General features: G+C 43.4%; 1 protein-coding gene across 1 annotated transcript in view; it reads right to left on the minus strand.

The window, feature by feature from the left end:
* The window catches only part of RHPN1 (rhophilin Rho GTPase binding protein 1), a gene marked incomplete in the record, with an annotated part of 104,062 nt that overhangs the window by 26,660 nt on the left and 58,750 nt on the right, over nt 1-18,652 (minus strand). The window contains 5 exon segments of the mRNA XM_077490525.1: nt 8,224-8,343; nt 12,929-13,085; nt 14,138-14,325; nt 16,491-16,657; nt 17,597-17,721. Coding sequence (XP_077346651.1) covers nt 8,224-8,343; nt 12,929-13,085; nt 14,138-14,325; nt 16,491-16,657; nt 17,597-17,721 — 757 coding nt within the window.

Below are 18,652 nucleotides of genomic sequence, written 5' to 3' on the forward strand. Positions count from 1 at the left end.
GGCAGCCACTTCTCCTCCTCTCCCTCCTTCCACTGTCAGTGAGATCGGTGCTTGTAACTGCCCCCACCGCCGCACCGATCATGTCTGAGGCTGCCCAGGTATCAGGTCAAGCATCGGAGCATTTGCGTTACATTGCTCCAGTCCTACAAGGGCATAGAGATGGGTACGGGGCCCGTCATGCCCTCACTCGACTTCCTGCCCATCAGGCCACAGGACCGGATTGTCTCCGCCACTTCCCATGGCTCTGGTAAGCAGCGGGGACGCTCGGGATGTGGCGGGAGGGACACCCCTCCCGCCGCCCATCCATGAAAGTGATCTTACGGCGAATCCGCCACGGAGACCATTTTTATATTAAAACGGACCGCCCACTGTGGAGAAAAATACCAGGGTTATGGCAGCCATCTGCTGCCATAACCCCGGTATTTAACATCAAATTACCGACGTATATCCACGGTGGGCGGTTGGGAACAGCTAAAAAATTTCATAAAAATGTATAATCCTCTTTTTAGTAAAATATAAAAGATGATGTTACGCCGAGTGAATAGAGACCCAACAGGTCACACTTTAAAACTGCGGAATGCCGACAAACCAGAAGAAATCTCCGTTGGCAACATTTTAAAATATTTTTATAAAATCACCTTAGGAGTTGCAGAGGAGGTCTGGTGCTAGAATTATTTCTCTCTCTAGAACGTTCACGGCGATACCTCACATGTGTGGTGCGAACGCCGTTTACATGTCCGTTCGCTTCTGCCTGCGAGGATGGAGGGACGGCGCTATTAAAAAAAATGTCTTTATTTTCTTTTTTTCGATCACCATAATTCCTATTACATTCCTTGTAATAGAAATAAGGATGACAGGTCCTCTTTATGGAGAGATATGGGGTCTATAAGACCTAAAATTTCTCCTCTAATTTTAAAAGAAGAAGAAAAGAAAGGAGAAGGAAGAGAAGAAAGAAAGAGAAAGGAGAAAGGAGAAGGGAGAGAAGAAGAAAGAAAGAGAAAGGAGAAGGGAGAGAAGAAGAAAGAAAGGAGAAGGGAGAGAAGAAGAAGGGAGAGAAGAAGAAAGAAAGAGAAAGGAGAAGGAGAAGGGAGAGAAGAAGAAAGAAAGAGAAAGGAGAAGGAGAAGGGAGAGAAGAAGAAAGAAAGAGAAAGGAGAAGGGAGAAGGGAGAGAAGAAGAAAGAAAGAGAAAGGAGAAGGGAGAAGGGAGAGAAGAAGAAAGAAAGAGAAAGGAGAAGGGAGAGAAGAAGAAAGAAAGAGAAAAGAAAGGAGAAGGGAGAGAAGAAGAAAGAAAGAGAAAAGAAAGGAGAAGGGAGAGAAGTAGTAAGAAAGGAGAAGGGAGAGAAGAAGAAAGAAAGAGAAAAGAGAGAAGAAGTAAGAAAGGAGAAGGGAGAGAAGAAGAAAGAAAGAGAAAGGAGAAGGGAGAGAAGAAGAAAGAAAGAGAAAGGTGAAGGGAGAGAAGAAGAAAGAAAGAGAAAGGTGAAGGGAGAGAAGAAGAAAGAAAGAGAAAGGTGAAGGGAGAGAAGAAGAAAGAAAGAGAAAGGAGAAGGGAGAGAAGAAGTAAGAAAGGAGAAGGGAGAGAAGAAGAAAAAAAAGAGAAAGGAGAAGGGAGAGAAGAAGAAAGAAAGAGAAAGGAGAAGGGAGAGAAGAAGAAAGAAAGAGAAAGGAGAAGGGAGAGAAGAAGAAAGAAAGAGAAAGGAGAAGGGAGAGAAGAAGTAAGAAAGAGAAAGGAGAAGGGAGAGAAGAAGAAAGAAAGAGAAAGGAGAAGGGAGAGAAGAAGAAAGAAAGAGAAAGGAGAAGGGAGAGAAGAAGAAAGAAAGAGAAAGGAGAAGGGAGAGAAGAAGAAAGAAAGAGAAAGGAGAAGGGAGAGAAGAAGAAAGAAAGAGAAAGGAGAAGGGAGAGAAGAAGAAAGAAAGAGAAAGGAGAAGGGAGAGAAGAAGTAAGAAAGGAGAAGGGAGAGAAGAAGAAAAAAAGAGAAAGGAGAAGGGAGAGAAGAAGAAAGAAAGAGAAAGGAGAAGGGAGAGAAGAAGAAAGAGAGAAAGGAGAAGGGTGAGAAGAAGAAAGAAAGAGAAAGGAGAAGGAGAAGGGAGAGAAGAAGAAAGAAAGAGAAAGGAAAAGGAGAAGGGAGAGAAGAAGAAAGAAAGAGAAAGGAGAAGGGTGAGAAGAAGAAAGAAAGAGAAAGGAGAAGGAGAAGGGAGAGAAGAAGAAAGAAAGAGAAAGGAGAAGGGTGAGAAGAAGTAAGAAAGAGAAAGGAGAAGGGAGAGAAGAAGAAAGAAAGAGAAAGGAGAAGGAGAAGGGAGAGAAGAAGAAAGAAAGAGAAAGGAGAAGGAGAAGGGAGAGAAGAAGAAAGAAAAAGAAAGGAGAAGGAGAAGGGAGAGAAGAAGTAAGAAAGAGAAAGGGAAGGGAGGAAGAAGTAAGAAAGGAGAAGGGAGAGAAGAAGAAAAAAAGAGAAAGGAGAAGGGAGAGAAGAAGAAAGAAAGAGAAAGGAGAAGGGAGAGAAGAAGAAAGAGAGAAAGGAGAAGGGTGAGAAGAAGTAAGAAAGAGAAAGGAGAAGGGAGAGAAGAAGAAAGAAAGAGAAAGGAGAAGGAGAAGGGAGAGAAGAAGAAGAAAGAAAGAGAAAGGAGAAGGAGAAGGGAGAGAAGAAGAAAGAAAGAGAAAGGAGAAGGGTGAGAAGAAGTAAGAAAGAGAAAGGAGAAGGGAGAGAAGAAGAAAGAAAGAGAAAGGAGAAGGAGAAGGGAGAGAAGAAGAAAGAAAGAGAAAGGAGAAGGAGAAGGGAGAGAAGAAGAAAGAGAAAGGAGAAGGAGAAGGGAGAGAAGAAGAAAGAAAGAGAAAGGAGAAGGGAGAGAAGAAGAAAGAAAGAGAAAGGAGAAGGGAGAGAAGAAGTAAGAAAGAGAAAGGAGAAGGGAGAGAAGAAGAAAAAAAGAGAAAGGAGAAGGGAGAGAAGAAGAAAGAAAGAGAAAGGAGAAGGGAGAGAAGAAGAAAGAGAGAAAGGAGAAGGGTGAGAAGAAGTAAGAAAGAGAAAGGAGAAGGGAGAGAAGAAGAAAGAGAGAAAGGAGAAGGGTGAGAAGAAGTAAGAAAGAGAAAGGAGAAGGGAGAGAAGAAGAAAGAAAGAGAAAGGAGAAGGAGAAGGGAGAGAAGAAGAAAGAAAGAGAAAGGAGAAGGAGAAGGGAGAGAAGAAGAAAGAAAGAGAAAGGAGAAGGGTGAGAAGAAGTAAGAAAGAGAAAGGAGAAGGGAGAGAAGAAGAAAGAAAGAGAAAGGAGAAGGAGAAGGGAGAGAAGAAGAAAGAAAGAGAAAGGAGAAGGAGAAGGGAGAGAAGAAGAAAGAGAAAGGAGAAGGAGAAGGGAGAGAAGAAGAAAGAGAAAGGAGAAGGAGAAGGGAGAGAAGAAGAAAGAAAGAGAAAGGAGAAGGGAGAGAAGAAGTAAGAAAGAGAAAGGAGAAGAGACAGAAGAAAGGAGAAGGGAGAGAAGAAAGGAAGAAGAAGAAAGGAAGGAAGGAGTAAGAAGGGTTTACTTCGGCCCTAGAATAGTAGGGACATTATGACGTCGCTCTGGTCCTCCAAGGCCACAGAGGCAATCAGAAACGAGCTGGTCTCTGGTAACCTCTATCAGATCCATCCTGGGTGAACCAGTAAAAATGATAAGCAGGAGGGAGAGGAGAGGAGAGGAGAGGAGAGTCGACCCTCTCCCATTGGTTCTGAAAGAGGTATCCATCCAGCAGCTTATTAGCCACTCATACCCCTTTCATGAAAAAGCCAATTGCCGGCTGAAAATTTTTATATTTTTTTAAATACTGGGTTTATGGATATTATTAGCCATAACTCCAGTAAACCACTTGCAAGCCGCTCCGTTTATATACCTATTGTGGTCGGCAAGTGGTTTAAAGTGGATGTAGACCAGATTCATGAAATTGGAGCTGGGCACATATATATATCTGTGATTGGGAGCGGTGATCAGTGTCATGTCCCACATAGCCCCTCCCCCCCACTGTTAGAATCACTCCCTAGGACACAATTAACCCCTACAGTGCCACCTAGTGGTTAACCCCTTCACTGCCAGTCACATTTACACAGTAATGAACACATTTTTAATTGCACTGATCGCTGTATAAATGTGAATGGTCCCAAAATCGCGACAAAAGTGTCCAATCTGTGTGCCATAATGTCGCAGTCGTGATAAAAAAATATAAATAAATCGCTGCTCGCCACCATTACTAGTAAAAAAAAAAAAAAAAAAAAAAATTCATAAAAATGCCATAAAACTATCCTCTATTTTGTAGACGCTATAACTTTTGCGCAAACCAATCAATAATCACTTATTGCAATTTTTTTAACAAAAATATGTAGAAGAATACGTATCGGCCTAAACGGAGGAAAAAAAATTTTTTTTTTTATATATTTTTGGGGGATATTTATTATAGCAAAAAGTAAAAAAAAATAAAAATTAGTTTTTTTTCAAAATTGTTGCTTTTTTTTTTTGTTACAGCGCAAAAAATAAAAACCGCAGAGGTGATCAAATACCACCAAAAGAAAGCTCCATTTGTGGCAAAATAAGGACATCAATTTTGTTTGGGAGCCACGTTGCACGACCGCACAATTTTCAGTTAAAGCGACGCAGTGCCGAATCGCAAAAAAAACGCTTTGGTCTTTGGGCAGCCAAATGGCCCGGGGCTTAAAGTGGAAGTAAACCCTTCTATCGTTTTCAGTCAAGGAAGCTGCCATCTTGGCCTCTAATGATTGTTCAACTGCCATGATGCTGCACATGTGATCAGTTATGAAAACAGACAATGGATGGTTTGAAAGTTTGGTTGAGAGCACAACCAATGTGAAAGTTGGCATTTCCGGCATGCCGGGAATGTAAGTGATTTTTGAAACTGGGTTTACTCCCGCTTTAAAGAGGAAGTAAACCCTTCCAAACAACTTGGACCTATAGGTAAGCCTAGATTAAGGCTTACCTGTAGGTCCAAGCAATATCTCCTAAACCTATATGGTTTAGGAGATATTTGCCCGAAAATGGGCACCGCTGTCTACGGCGCATGCGCCGTAGACAGCGGCGCGCAGGCGCACTAAATGCGGCAAATCCAAGAATGGATTTGCCAAATTTGTCGACTCCCGTGCGCACGCGCGGGAGTGACGTCATCGCCGTATGACAGCAACGGAGCTGCGAGGCGCGACTCCCGTGCGCATGCGCGGGAGTGACGTCATCGCGGTTGCGCCGCTGTCATTGGTCGGAGCTGCGAGACGCCACCAGCAAGATGGACGCGGCGGACTACAGGGATCAGCGGCGACTTCGCTGGCTCCTGTGTCAGGTAAGTGACACATAATGAGCTACTATGCGATGCATAGTAGTCCATTATGCTTTACCTTTGCAGGGAAAAAAAGAGGAAGTAAACCCATCAGGGTTTACTTCCTCTTTAAGTGGTTAAATATATTTTAAAAACTGTATTGCTCAAAATGGCCACAAGGTGGCAGAGTGACAGCAGGAGGCTCACTATCTGAAGTTACAAATTATTATTCACAACATAATCCAGTGGTGCGATCACTTAAAGCGGGAGTCCGCCGTTTTTTTTTTTTTTTTTAAAAGCCAGCAGCTACAAAAACTGCAGCTGCTGACTTAAAATAGTGACACTTACCCGCCCAGCGCGCCCGCGATGTCGGCACCCGAAGCCGATCTCTCGATCGTCTCTCGGGTGCTGCTGCCGCCATCTTGGGTATGGGAATCAGGAAGTGGAGCCTTTCGGCTTAATTTCCCAGTTCCCTACTGCGCATGCGCGAGTCACGCTGCGCAATAAGGATGGTCCCCGCTGTCTCTGGGATCCGTGTGTTTCCCAGCAGGCAGCGGGGGACCTTCGGAAAGGGGCGTAGATTCTGCGGAAATGGGCATAGCTTCTGCAGGATCTACGCCGGAAGTGGGTGCAGATACCTGTACTGTACAGGTACCTGCACCCCCCTCCCCCCTGAAAGGTGCCAATTGTGGCGCCGGAGGGGGAGGGGGGGAGGATTCCAATGAGCGGAAGGTCCACTTTAAGGTGGACCTCCGCTTTAAGGACCGAGCCTCTTTCTGAGATTTGGTGTTTACAAGTAAAAACATTTTTTGCTAGAAAAATTACTTAGAACCCCCAAACACATACATAAAGATTATATATATATATATATATATATATATATATATATATATCTCTATCAATTCAATTCAAATAAGATTTATTGGCAGGACCACATACATGTTAGCATTGCCAAAGCAGTTGAGTTTCTATAAGAAAAAAAAAAAAAATCTATATCTTTAGCGATAGAGAATATTTATAGATTATAGAGATAGAGATTTTTTTTTTTTCCAAACACCATAGTGAATAAAATACCGTCACACCGTATTTGTATAGCGGTCTTACAAGCGCACTTTTTTTTGGAAAAAAATAAATAAATTTTTGAACTAAAAAAAATAAGACACAGTGAATTTAGCCCAATTTTTTTTTTTTTATTGTGAAAGATAAAGTTACGCCAAGTAAATTGATACCCAACATGTCACGCTTCAAAATTGCGCCCGCTCGTGGAATGGTGACAAACTTTGACCCTTAAAAATCTCCATAGGCGATGTTTAAAAAAATTCTACAGGTTGCATTTTTTTTTAGTTACAGAGGAAATCTAGGGCAAGAATTATTGCTCTCGCTCTAACGATCGCGGCAAAACTTGACATGTGTGGTTTGAACACCGTTTTCATATGCGGGCGCTGCTCACGTATGTGTTCGCTTCTGTGCACGAGCTCGTTAATAAATTTTTTTTTTTTTCTCATTTTACATTTTATTTTTACACTGGAAAAAAAAAAAAAGTGTCACTTTTATTCCTATAGCAAGGAATCATCCCTTGTAATAGAAGAAAAAAAAAGCATGACAGGGCCTCTTTAATGTGAGATATGGGGGTCTAAAAGACTTCCACTCTCATATTTACACTAAAATGCAATAAATGAAAAAATAAATGTCATTTATATATATATATATATATATATATATATATATATATATATATATATATATATATATATATATATATATAGATCCATCTCTCTTTAAGGGCTATGGGCAGAAGTGACATTTTGACGTCGCTTCCGCCCTGCATTAGTATGGAGATAGGTGGGGGCCATCTTCCCCTCGCTCCATACCAAGCCAGGGACAGAACCTGATCGCCTCCGCCGCTACCGACGGCTCCGGTAAGCGGCCTATAAACATGATCTTGCAGCGAATCCGCCGCAGAGACCACTTTTATTGGTAACCGTACCGCTCACTGAAGAGGGTACTGGGGTTATGGTAGCTTGCTGCTGCTATAACAATGATATTCCTCTTCAAAGAAGTCAGAACTGAAAGTTGCAGGCTTTTTTTTTTTTCATATATTTTGCCTTCCCCGGATCCTTTCTTTGTCAACATGCTAATAATTTTCTTTAAAGTGGTGTTGCGACCAAAAAATAAAAACTAAAAATTGCTTAAAATTCATTAAAAAATGTAAAAAAAAAAAAAAAAAATTGGAAATTTTTTTTTTTTACTCACCTCTAAATGCCTGTTGCTAGGGGGTCCCTCGTAGTCTGCCTCCTTCATTGCCCAGGCTGGTGACATCACTTCCCCTCGCGCCACACAGTCATCTGGGACCTGTCACGTGTCCCAGGTGACTGTGCAGTGTATCACGGCGCGTGGCAACGCTCGCGCATGCGCAGTGGGTGCCCGGCTGTGAAGCCACAGCCGGGTGCCCACAGTAAGAATGCCGGCGCCGCGAGCGGAGCGGGGAACGAGGGGGGGCTTTGTTCCCCCGCATCACTGGACCCTGGGACAGGTAAGTGTCTGATTATTAAATGTCAGCAGCTGCAGTATTTATAGCTTTTTTTTTTTTTAGGGGGCACCCCACTTTAAATAAAACATTTTCATGACATATTTTATTTTAATTTTCAGTGATGTCATCACTGGGTCTCTGTGCCTCTGTATGCAATGTGTGCAGATCATGGCTGGTGGGAGGGGCCAGCGGGGCGTTGAGGCGTTCTCAGGAAGGCGTGTACCGCACTCTGCTGGCTCCTCCCACCAACCATAATCTGCCTGCATTACGTACTGTATGCCTCAGCACTCCTTTCCAGAGCCCTCAGTCCTGATGCAAGCAGTGGGTAGGGCTCCTTGGAGGGGTGATGCAAATATCTTGATGCGTGTAAAGGGAAGGGGGGGGGGGGGGTGGGGCGGCGGGGGAAGGGTCATCACCTAGCTTTCTGCGCTCCTCTTGGTCTTGCAGCAGGCAGCTGATGGAGGGGCCCTCTGGTGGAGAGGTGTGGAACTGCAGGAGAACTTTCTCGTGTTCAATCAATTCCAGTCCGGCTGAGGCTGAAAATTAAAAAAAAATAAAAATAAAATAAAAATAGAATTTTGTGCCCGCAGACCAAAAAGAGGAAGAATAAATACAGATTTTTTCAAAACCTACATCACTCTTATTTGTAAAGGCTGCGTCCAACGCTTACTATGGGCAGCTGTGCCTCCCAGAAGATGAAATCCGCACCTCGTTCATTCTACAACCTCATGCAGCTGTGGGCACCTACCATAAAAAGAACCAAGCCCCGGCGGGTGGGACGAAACGCGTCCTCAGGTCACTTGCCTTGGATCATTAAGGTGCCATACTTTGTGTACAGGAGAATCACCTATAGAGAAGGCGACGGGAATCCCTCCAGAAAATCCTGACAGGAGGTTCTGAACTTTTCTCTCTACAAAACGTCTGTGTCCCCTATATGTGGAATTCCCCTCACTTCCTGACCCCCATCACACAGACAGGAAGTGGATAGATTTCCCCCCCACTTCCTATTGTGTTTAAAGTCAGAGAGTGGTGGAGTGTCCCTCAAACAGTGTTTTCTTCATTTTTTTTTATATTAAAAAGAAAGAGAAGAGAGAGAAGGAGGAAAGAGAAGGAGGAAAGAGGAGGAAAGGCGAAGAAAAAAGGCGAAGAAAAAAAGAAGAAGAAGAAGAAAAAGAAGAAGAAGAAAAAGAAGAAGAAGAAAAAGAAGAAGAAGAAAAAGAAGAAGAAGAAAAAGAAGAAGAAGAAAAAGAAGAAGAAGAAAAAGAAGAAGAAGAAAAAGAAGAAAAAGAAAAAGAAAAAGAAAAAGAAAAAGAAAAAGAAAAAGAAAAAGAAAAAGAAAAAGAAAAAGAAAAAGAAAAAGAAAAAGAAAAAGAAAAAGAAGAAGAAGAAGAAGAAGAAGAAGAAGAAGAAGAAGAAGAAGAAGAAGAAGAAGAAGAAGAAGAAGAAGAAGAAGAAGAAGAAGAAGAAGAAGAAGAAGAAGAAGAAGAAGAAGAAGAAGAAGAAGAAGAAGAAGAAGAAGAAGAAGAAGAAGAAGAAGAAAAAGAAAAAGAAAAAGAAGAAGAAGAAGAAGAAGAAGAAAAAAGACGAAGAAAAAGACGAAGAAAAAAGAAGAAGATTGTCTCTAGTGAATGCTGCATGGTACTTCTTTGGGCAGGTTTGCAGATGGTGATAACCGAGCCATACCAGTGTGTTGTGTTAATAAAATGGCCACTAGTCTCCATCAGGAGTCTGTAGGACAGGGTGACAACTCAGGAGACTATTAGGGGAGAGGGAGAGTGCGTTGTCACCCTATAACAGGAAGCGCCTGGGACCTTTATGGCAGGATCACCGGGGATTTTTTAAAATTAAAATGTATACTGTGTTATGGTGTGCGGTAACCACGTTACTGCCAACACATAGATCTGAAAGGGCCACATCACCACAACACGCATATCACTGGAGTGCGTGCATTGCGCCACACAGCACCCAAGCCCCTCAGAGCCTTACAATGCTGGAGGGGCCTCTTCAGAGCCTCAATAGTGGACGGGCCCCTGGGAACCACATACAGCTGGACGGACTACTTCAAAGCTCTATATCCTTTGCAGTGCCATTCATTGAGACACACTGAACGACACCCTCAAAGCCTCACACAACAGGACGGGCCCTTTGAAAACTCACAGCTGTTGGGGCCCTTCAGAGGATCATATAGCTGGAAAGGCCCCTTAGAGCCTCACATGTTAGCAAGATGGGCCCCTTAGAGCCTCACAGCAAGATGGGCCCCTTAGAGCCTCACAGCAAGATGGGCCCCTTAGAGCCCCACAGCAAAGATGGGCCCCTTAGAGCCCCACAGCAAAGATGGGCCCCTTAGAGCCCCACAGCAAAGATGGGCCCCTTAGAGCCCCACAGCAACATGGGCCCCTTAGAGCCCCACAGCAACATGGGCCCCTTAGAGCCCCACAGCAACATGGGCCCCTTAGAGCCCCACAGCAACATGGGCCCCTTAGAGCCTCACAGCAACATGGGCCCCTTAGAGCCTCACAGCAACATGGGCCCCTTAGAGCCTCACAGCAACATGGGCCCCTTAGAGCCTCACAGCAACATGGGCCCCTTAGAGCCTCACAGCAACATGGGCCCCTTAGAGCCTCACAGCAACATGGGCCCCTTAGAGCCTCACAGCAACATGGGCCCCTTAGAGCCTCACAGCAACATGGGCCCCTTAGAGCCTCACAGCAACATGGGCCCCTTAGAGCCTCACAGCAACATGGGCCCCTTAGAGCCTCACAGCAAGATGGGCCCCTTAGAGCCTCACAGCAAGATGGGCCCCTTAGAGCCTCACAGCAAGATGGGCCCCTTAGAGCCTCACAGCAAGATGGGCCCCTTAGAGCCTCAGTGAGACCTGGACAATTACATAAGAAGAATCTGGGGCTGGAATGTAGATAAAGAGATTGTGGTGGATAATCTGGGATTTGTACGGCGGTTCAGGATGGACGGATCGCAGATCAGAATGCGGAGGAATGGAGATTATTGATCGGGCTTTACCCGTTCCGACTACTGGGTGATATCTGCAGGAACATTCTCACTATGTGAGCCGGGGGCCCTGTGTAACCCATTCCCTACCCATTCCCTACCGGGTGTCTGGAGACACAGTAGTGGCACCGGCCTGTATAACCATCTCTGTCATGTCTTGGGGACGCATCATTGCCAGATCTCAGGGTACAGTGATGTCTGCAGGACCTTCTTCAGAACAAAACGGACAATCTACAATAGGAGAGCTTCTGGATCCTCATTTACAACCCCAAACAAGAAGGAACAAGGAGTTGAAAACACAAATGTGGGGCGAGAACACCAAAAACTGGACGGCGGAGCTGGAAATTACAGCAGGAAGATCTCACTGTTGGAGCACTCAAGACACAAAAGCCAAGGGCTGACCCCACTCACTAGGTTCCAACTAAAATTTTGGGTGGACTAGCCCTTTTAAACCGTTCAGCAGTAAAATGTTATCCAACTAAGGGGAGAACCTAAATGCTTAGAGGTGTTTGCACAGTCATTTTTTATTTCAGAGTTCCGGTGCAGCTCTGTATGTTATAGCTGCCTAGAAGGCTGGATTCACACCTATGCAGTTTTAGTGCTTTTTTGCATTTTGCTGATTTGCACTATAGTCCATTAGAGTCCATATAACATTGTTTCCTATGGAACCCGATCTGTAGTGCAAATCTGCAAAATGCAAAAAGCACAAAGCACAAAAAAACGCATAGGTGTGAATCCAGCCTAATGCAGGAGTCCAAAATTAAGTCAAAACCCTCGCCCCTCCGCAATGCTGGATCATGACTTCTTCTAATGATAGAATTTACATATAAAGCCTAATGAATTTCAGAACCAATATATACACCAAAGACACATCAAACCCTCTTAGGAAGAGGGTTTCATATCATAGCTTTGGTAGCCTCCAAGGAGCAGGGTTCACATCACAGGTGTGGTGGCCTCCAAGGAGCTGGGCACATATCACAGGCGTGGTAGCCTCCAAGGAGCTGGGTTCACATCACAGGTGTGGCGGCCTCCAAGGAGCTGGGCACATATCACAGGCGTGGTAGCCTCCAAGGAGCTGGGCACATATCACAGGCGTGGTAGCCTCCAAGGAGCTGGGTTCACATCACAGGTGTGGTGGCCTCCAAGGAGCTGGGCTCACATCACAGGTGTGGCGGCCTCCAAGGAGCAGGGTTCACATCACAGGTGTGGCGGCCTCCAAGGAGCAGGGTTCACATCACAGGTGTGGTGGCCTCCAAGGAGCTGGGTTCACATCACAGGTGTGGTGGCCTCCAAGGAGCTGGGTTCTCATCACAGGTGTGGTGGCCTCCAAGGAGCTGGGCTCACATCACAGGTGTGGCGGCCTCCAAGGAGCTGGGTTCACATCACAGGTGTGGTGGCCTCCAAGGAGCAGGGTACACATTACAGGTGTGGCGGCCTCCAAGGAGCAGGGTTCACATCACAGGTGTGGCGGCCTCCAAGGAGCAGGGTTCACATCACAGGTGTGGCGGCCTCCAAGGAGCAGGGTTCACATCACAGGTGTGGCGGCCTCCAAGGAGCAGGGTTCACATCACAGGTGTGGTGGCCTCCAAGGAGCTGGGCTCACATCACAGGTGTGGTGGCCTCCAAGGAGCTGGGCACACATCACAGGTGTGGTGGCCTCTAAGGAGCTGGGCACATATCACAGGTGTGGTGGCCTCCAAGGAGCTGGGCACATATCACAGGTGTGGTGGCCTCCAAGGAGCTGGGCACATATCACAGGTGTGGTGGCCTCTAAGGAGCTGGGCACATATCACAGGTGTGGTGGCCTCCAAGGAGCTGGGCACATATCACAGGTGTGGTGGCCTCCAAGGAGCTGGGCACATATCACAGGTGTGGCGGCCTCCAAGGAGCTGGGCACATATCACAGGTGTGGTGGCCTCCAAGGAGCTGGGCTCATATCACATGCCTGGTGGCCTATAATGAGCAGGATTTCAAATCACAGGTCTGGTAGCCTATAAGGAGCAGGGTTTCACATCACAGGTCTGGTGGCTTCTAAGGGTTTCATATCACAGAGACTTTGAGGAAACTAACTAGGCCTGGTGGCCTCTAAGGAGTAGAAGAATTGGGTCTACTCACTGGTGAAGTCACAGAGGGCGTTTTCCGCGTGGTAGTGGGAAAGTGCTTTGAAATGTTCGGCTTTAACACGCACCATGGTGGTCCACGAGAATGGCACGTAGTCCTTAACGGGCGGGTGCATCATGGTCCTGTATACCAGCGTGTAAACGTCTTCAACCTGCAGAGGAAGACACAGGATTCCCATCTGACATGTATGACCTCACTCACAAGGACTCTCATTCTTAGTGACATAAGGAAAACTTTACTACCTCAACAAGGCTGCCAAGTAGGAAACAACCTACACACTGCCCGCCACTATTCTCTGATACAATGAAGCCGGCTACTTTTTAACCTCTATTGAAAAAATTCTTTATTGGCTACATAGCAGGATACAGCAGTATCATGCCAACGCGTTTCGGCCGAAGCCTTACTCATAGCATGACACTGCCCGCCATTACCTTTATTGGCAGGAAAAGCTTCCTTTGTGTGCCTCTTGACTATACTTTAATTACTGAAATCTGGAGAAAGTCCTGCAAAGGGTGCCAAGCCCTGACCACCTTTATGCAAATGAACCCGACTTCCGGGACCTTTGGCCTCATGCTGGTTCCAAGGCTGTGGAAATGAATGTTTCACTACTAGCGAAATCACCATCTAGGAAGTAGCATGAGGGCAACTCTCCCAAACACCATATCATTTGCATACTTGACCTAGGATCTAGCTCCCTCCTAGATGGTCTACCTCTACACAGGCTATATTTCCCTCAAACATGAATGCGTATACTAGACTCATCCACCTTACCAACCGCTCACTGACTGGCATTCTACCAATACTTCCACTGGCTTCCGCTCACCCAACAAATAAAATATCTAAATGCTATCATCATCATCCAAAGCCATCCACAACTCTGCCCCCAGCTATCACCAACCTCGTCTCAACATACAAACCAATCCATTCTTTCCCCTCCTCCCAAGACCTTTGGCTCTCTTGTCCCCTCGTCACTTCTTCCCATGCTTTCCTTCAGAACTTCTCCAGAGCCTCTCCCATCCTCTGGAACTCCCTTCCTCAATCTATCTCCTACATTACAGGTGGCGGAGAATAGTGAGTGTAATTGGTCGGTATTCTCAATTACTTCCAAGGAACACAAAAAAGGTCCTTCAAGACTGATCTCAGTAACATTATAGAGAAGCACAGCAAAAATAATTTGATGAACGGAAATGGGGGGCCACTCACCCTGGCCGCTTCCTGTGCCATCTGGACCTGCGAGAGGAAAGAGTTTGTATTACTTGCCAGGCTGGACTTCTCGAAGATGCACTCCTGGACCTGGGCCACCATTAGCCGCACCAGCATGTTCAAAGATGCCGCGCTCATGTCCAGGCTTGGGGCATTAGAGAAGTTTTCTTTTAAGTAATTAAAGCATCCTGCAATGAGGGAACAACAGAGGCTTAAAAAAATAAAATAAAATGAACACCCGGGGGAAATTAATTTTTTTCTAATTTGATTTCATTTTATGAAAAAAAGTCAAATAGATCAGTATATTTGGGCTCAAGGTGCTTCTTTTTGGTAAAGGTGCTGGTAAAGTAGAAGTAAATAAACCACTATGTTTTGGGGGAGGGGATTGGGTTGCATGGTTTCCCTTTATCAGCAGGACCTTTGCATAAAATCAGATCATCTTGGGACCCGAAAAAAAAAAAAAATATATATATATATATATATATATATATATATATATATATATATATATATATATATATATATATATATATATATATATATATATATATATAATTTTTTTTTATATAAATATTATATTAATATAATATATAAATATAATATAATATAATATTAATATAATATATAAATATAATATAATATTAATATAATATATAAATATAATATTAATATAATATATAATTATAATATTAATATAATATTAATATAATATATAAATATAATAATATATTAATATAATATTAATATAATATATAAATATAATATTAATATATTAATATAATATTAATATATTAATATAATATATTAATATAATATAATATAGAAATATAATATAATATAGAAATATAATATAGAAATATTAATATAATATAGAAATATAATATAATATAGAAATATAATATAGAAATATATATATATAACATTTTATTGTGTGGCACATCATATCCTCTACGGCTACGCATTGCCTGGTCTCTTTTCCATATCCTCTCCATGCTGCCTAAGCAGTCTCATGTTTTACACTTCTATTCAGGTGAATAGTTGTATTTTGGAGTCTATTGGTGTGGCTCCGTGTCTTCTCAATATCCCTTAAACAGGCCATAGACTGTGCAATTTTCTTTCCTGCAACCACGGGTTGCAAGAAAGAAATTTTCACGATTCCCCCCTCAACACAGAAAGTGCAGACAGGGGAATCCATCCTGCCGATCAATTTTCTGCGTCCGGCGGTGGATGACCGTGATAATTGCTAGCAGCTATGGCAGCCGCTGGTGATAATCGCAACTGAACCCATCAGGCTGGTTGTACCCAAGTTGATCAGCCTACCCACACATGCTTCGTCTCGTCTATGGCCGGCCTTAGTCTACACCCAAGGCTCCTCCCAAAGACCCCTTAGTGAGCAGGAGCTGCCAAACCGCAGTCACTGCACTTGTCCCAAGACCTTCTAAAATGTACCAGTTTGCAATCTGGAATCCAGCAGCTTCAGCCATACTAATGGTCATTTTTGCCACGCAAGTCTACAGTCCTCCAATTCTGCAGATGGGGAGAGGAAGTTCCCAGAGCTCACCTGCTAATATCAGAGTACCCAAATTGCACAGATCAGATCTGCTTGTTGGGAAGAGACACGAGAATGAAGCCTCAGACAGCACATTAAACAGGGAGAAGGTGCGCCAGACTAAGTGCAGTATAAACGATAAAGTATTTATTAAAATAAAAAACATACGGCCAAATGGCTACTCACAAAGGTCAGAGTGATTTAGGCATGTAAATTAAATAGGGATGTATCCATGTCTCAATCCGGTCCACGGGGTTTGCAGAGCTGATGGAGTATAAAAGCAGACAGGGGGGACGACAATAGGCTTGCCTCTGTGTTCCAAAAGCTGATTTGGAGCAGCACCTCTGTATTTCTAATAGTTTTCATCGGTTTCCAGCTTTGTTAAGCGTCCGGATGGTCGGATGGCCGGAACCGGAAGTGCGTTCCAGCGTGGAACGCAAGCTCTGGGATCCGGAAGTGACGCGTGGGCCATCTAATTTACATGCCTAAATCACTCTGACCTTTGCGAGTAGCCATTTGGCCGTATGTTTTTTTATTTTAATAAATACTTTATCGTTTATACTGCACTTAGTCTGGCGCACCTTCTCCCTGTTTTTTGTGTTTTCGAATTCTTTAGAGAGCCCTGCTTCTCCTCTCAAGACTGTTGCTGCCGACGGTGCTTCTCCTATATTATTACAAATGCTATTGTTATTGACATTTTAAAATACTCATACTCAAATAGAGACTATACAGTGACTGATTCTTTGCGCCATCTGATCCCAAATATCTCTCAGACAGCACATTAGATGCAGAATAAACACTCACCAGCAGCTTTCTGAAAAGCATCAATAGCCGTGTCCACTCCGTCTACAGACAGGCGATCCTGCCTGGCTGCGATCTGGGTGTAGAGCGCTCCCATATTGAACAGTACGCTTCCCTTCTCAAACGCCAGAGCCCGCTGGCAGGAAGGGACGCCGGTGAGAGAGTCGTACCTGTGCGGATATATACCCATTATTAGGCAGGGGGCGTGAGGCAGCACTCAGGGGAAAGCACCGGAGAGTAAGAGGGAGGAGTTTAGGCAAAGAATGTGGAAAGCACTGGGGGGGTAAGAGTAGTAGATGGGTAATGAGCAGGAACAGAGGGGAAAGGGAGTAAGTACCGGGGGGAATACATACATACATACATACATACATACATACACACATATATATATATATATATATATATACATATATATATATATATATATATATATATATATATATATATATATATATATATATATATATATATATATATATATATATATATATATATACATACATACATACATACACACACACACACACACATACACATACACACACACACACACACACCATATATATATGGTGAATATTGTACATTTATTGAAAATGGACTTCATAGGCAAATCCGTACAAGTCAAATGTAATAAAAAATAAATATTTTATTTAAATAACATTAAAAATTATATATATATATATATATATATATATATATATATATATATATATATATATATATAAATCTCTCTAAAATAAATAATATATATATCTAAAAAATATATATATATTATTTATTTTAGAGAGATTTATTTATATATATATATATATATATATATATATATATATATATATATATATATATATATATATATATATATATATATATATATATATATATATATATATATATATATATATATATATAATTTTTAATGTTTAAATAAACTATTTTTTTTTTTTTTATTACATTTGACTTGTACGGGTTTGCCTATAAAATCCATTTTCAATAAATGTACAATATTCATCACTAATAAAATGACCTTTATAGAAATCACCACATGGATCACTTTGGGAAAAAATGACCTTGGATAGAATGACAGATGATGAAAAAAAGTGCTTACTAACCAGTGGAAGAAGACGCCCAGCGTCCGGTTCGGTGGCAGAAAGCGGTTGTCCAGGAAGTAAAGCTGGTTGTAATACTCCATTAGGAGCTCAATACCGGCCTCGCTGCGGCTGGGGGTCCTCATGGCCTGAACAGGGAAGAGACCACCCATAACTGATTAGGGAGTACAATTATGTTTAACAATTCATAGTGTTCCATCTGAGGTCTCAATTTGACAGAGCCGGTCTACAAGCATGCATCTAGTGCTGCCTCTTTAGATAATCCACAGTGCTCTGGAAATCCCTTGTCACATTTATATTATATATAGTGAAACATTAAAAGGGGTTGTAAACCTTTGTGTTTTTTTACCTTACTGCATCCCCCCCCCCCCCCCCCCCGTTTTTAGTTACCTGAACCCTTGAACTTGACCCAGCGGGGACGCGCCGTCTCTCTGTCCAGGGTTCTTGGCTCTTGATTGGATAGATTAATAGCAGCGCAGCCATTGGCTCCCGCTGCTGTCAATCAAATCCAGCGACGCGGGCGCCGGGGCCGAGTCCTGCATTCGGCCTCTGTGGACGCCGAATGCTGGACTCGGGAGCACGCCCGCAAGGTAACCTCCCGGGAGAGCGCTTCTCCTAGGGGGTTATCAGATGTGGGGAGGAGCCGCCGAGGGACCCCAGAAGAGCAGGTTCGGGGCCACTCTGTGCAAAACAAGCTGCACAGTGGAGGCAAGTATATATATATATTTTTTTGCTTTTTTAATTTACCTTTACAGTCACTCAAAAAAAAAAAAATGTTTTTCATCTTAAAAACATTTGAATCTGAACTGCAGGGAACGCACTAAATACAAAGATGAAATGCATATATGGGGCGGTTTTACCGGCCAAAGGATTTGCTTTTCTGTTGATCCAGGCCTGAGTTTTACAGCAAAGCCCTGACCAGCTGAGGGAATCGGATTTTCTTTGCTGCCTGGCTGGATTTTTGAGTCACATACCTGGAATAAGCATGCTGTAAATAAGTATCCAAATTCCTTATCTATACAGGTCAGCCGCCACTGAGGCCGAATCTGCATCAGCATG

The sequence above is a fragment of the Lithobates pipiens genome, unplaced genomic scaffold (genome assembly GCF_037356315.1).
Source record: "Lithobates pipiens isolate NorthernLeopardFrog02 unplaced genomic scaffold, aLitPip1_a1.2 Scaffold_19, whole genome shotgun sequence".
Lineage (NCBI taxonomy): Eukaryota > Metazoa > Chordata > Amphibia > Anura > Ranidae > Lithobates > Lithobates pipiens.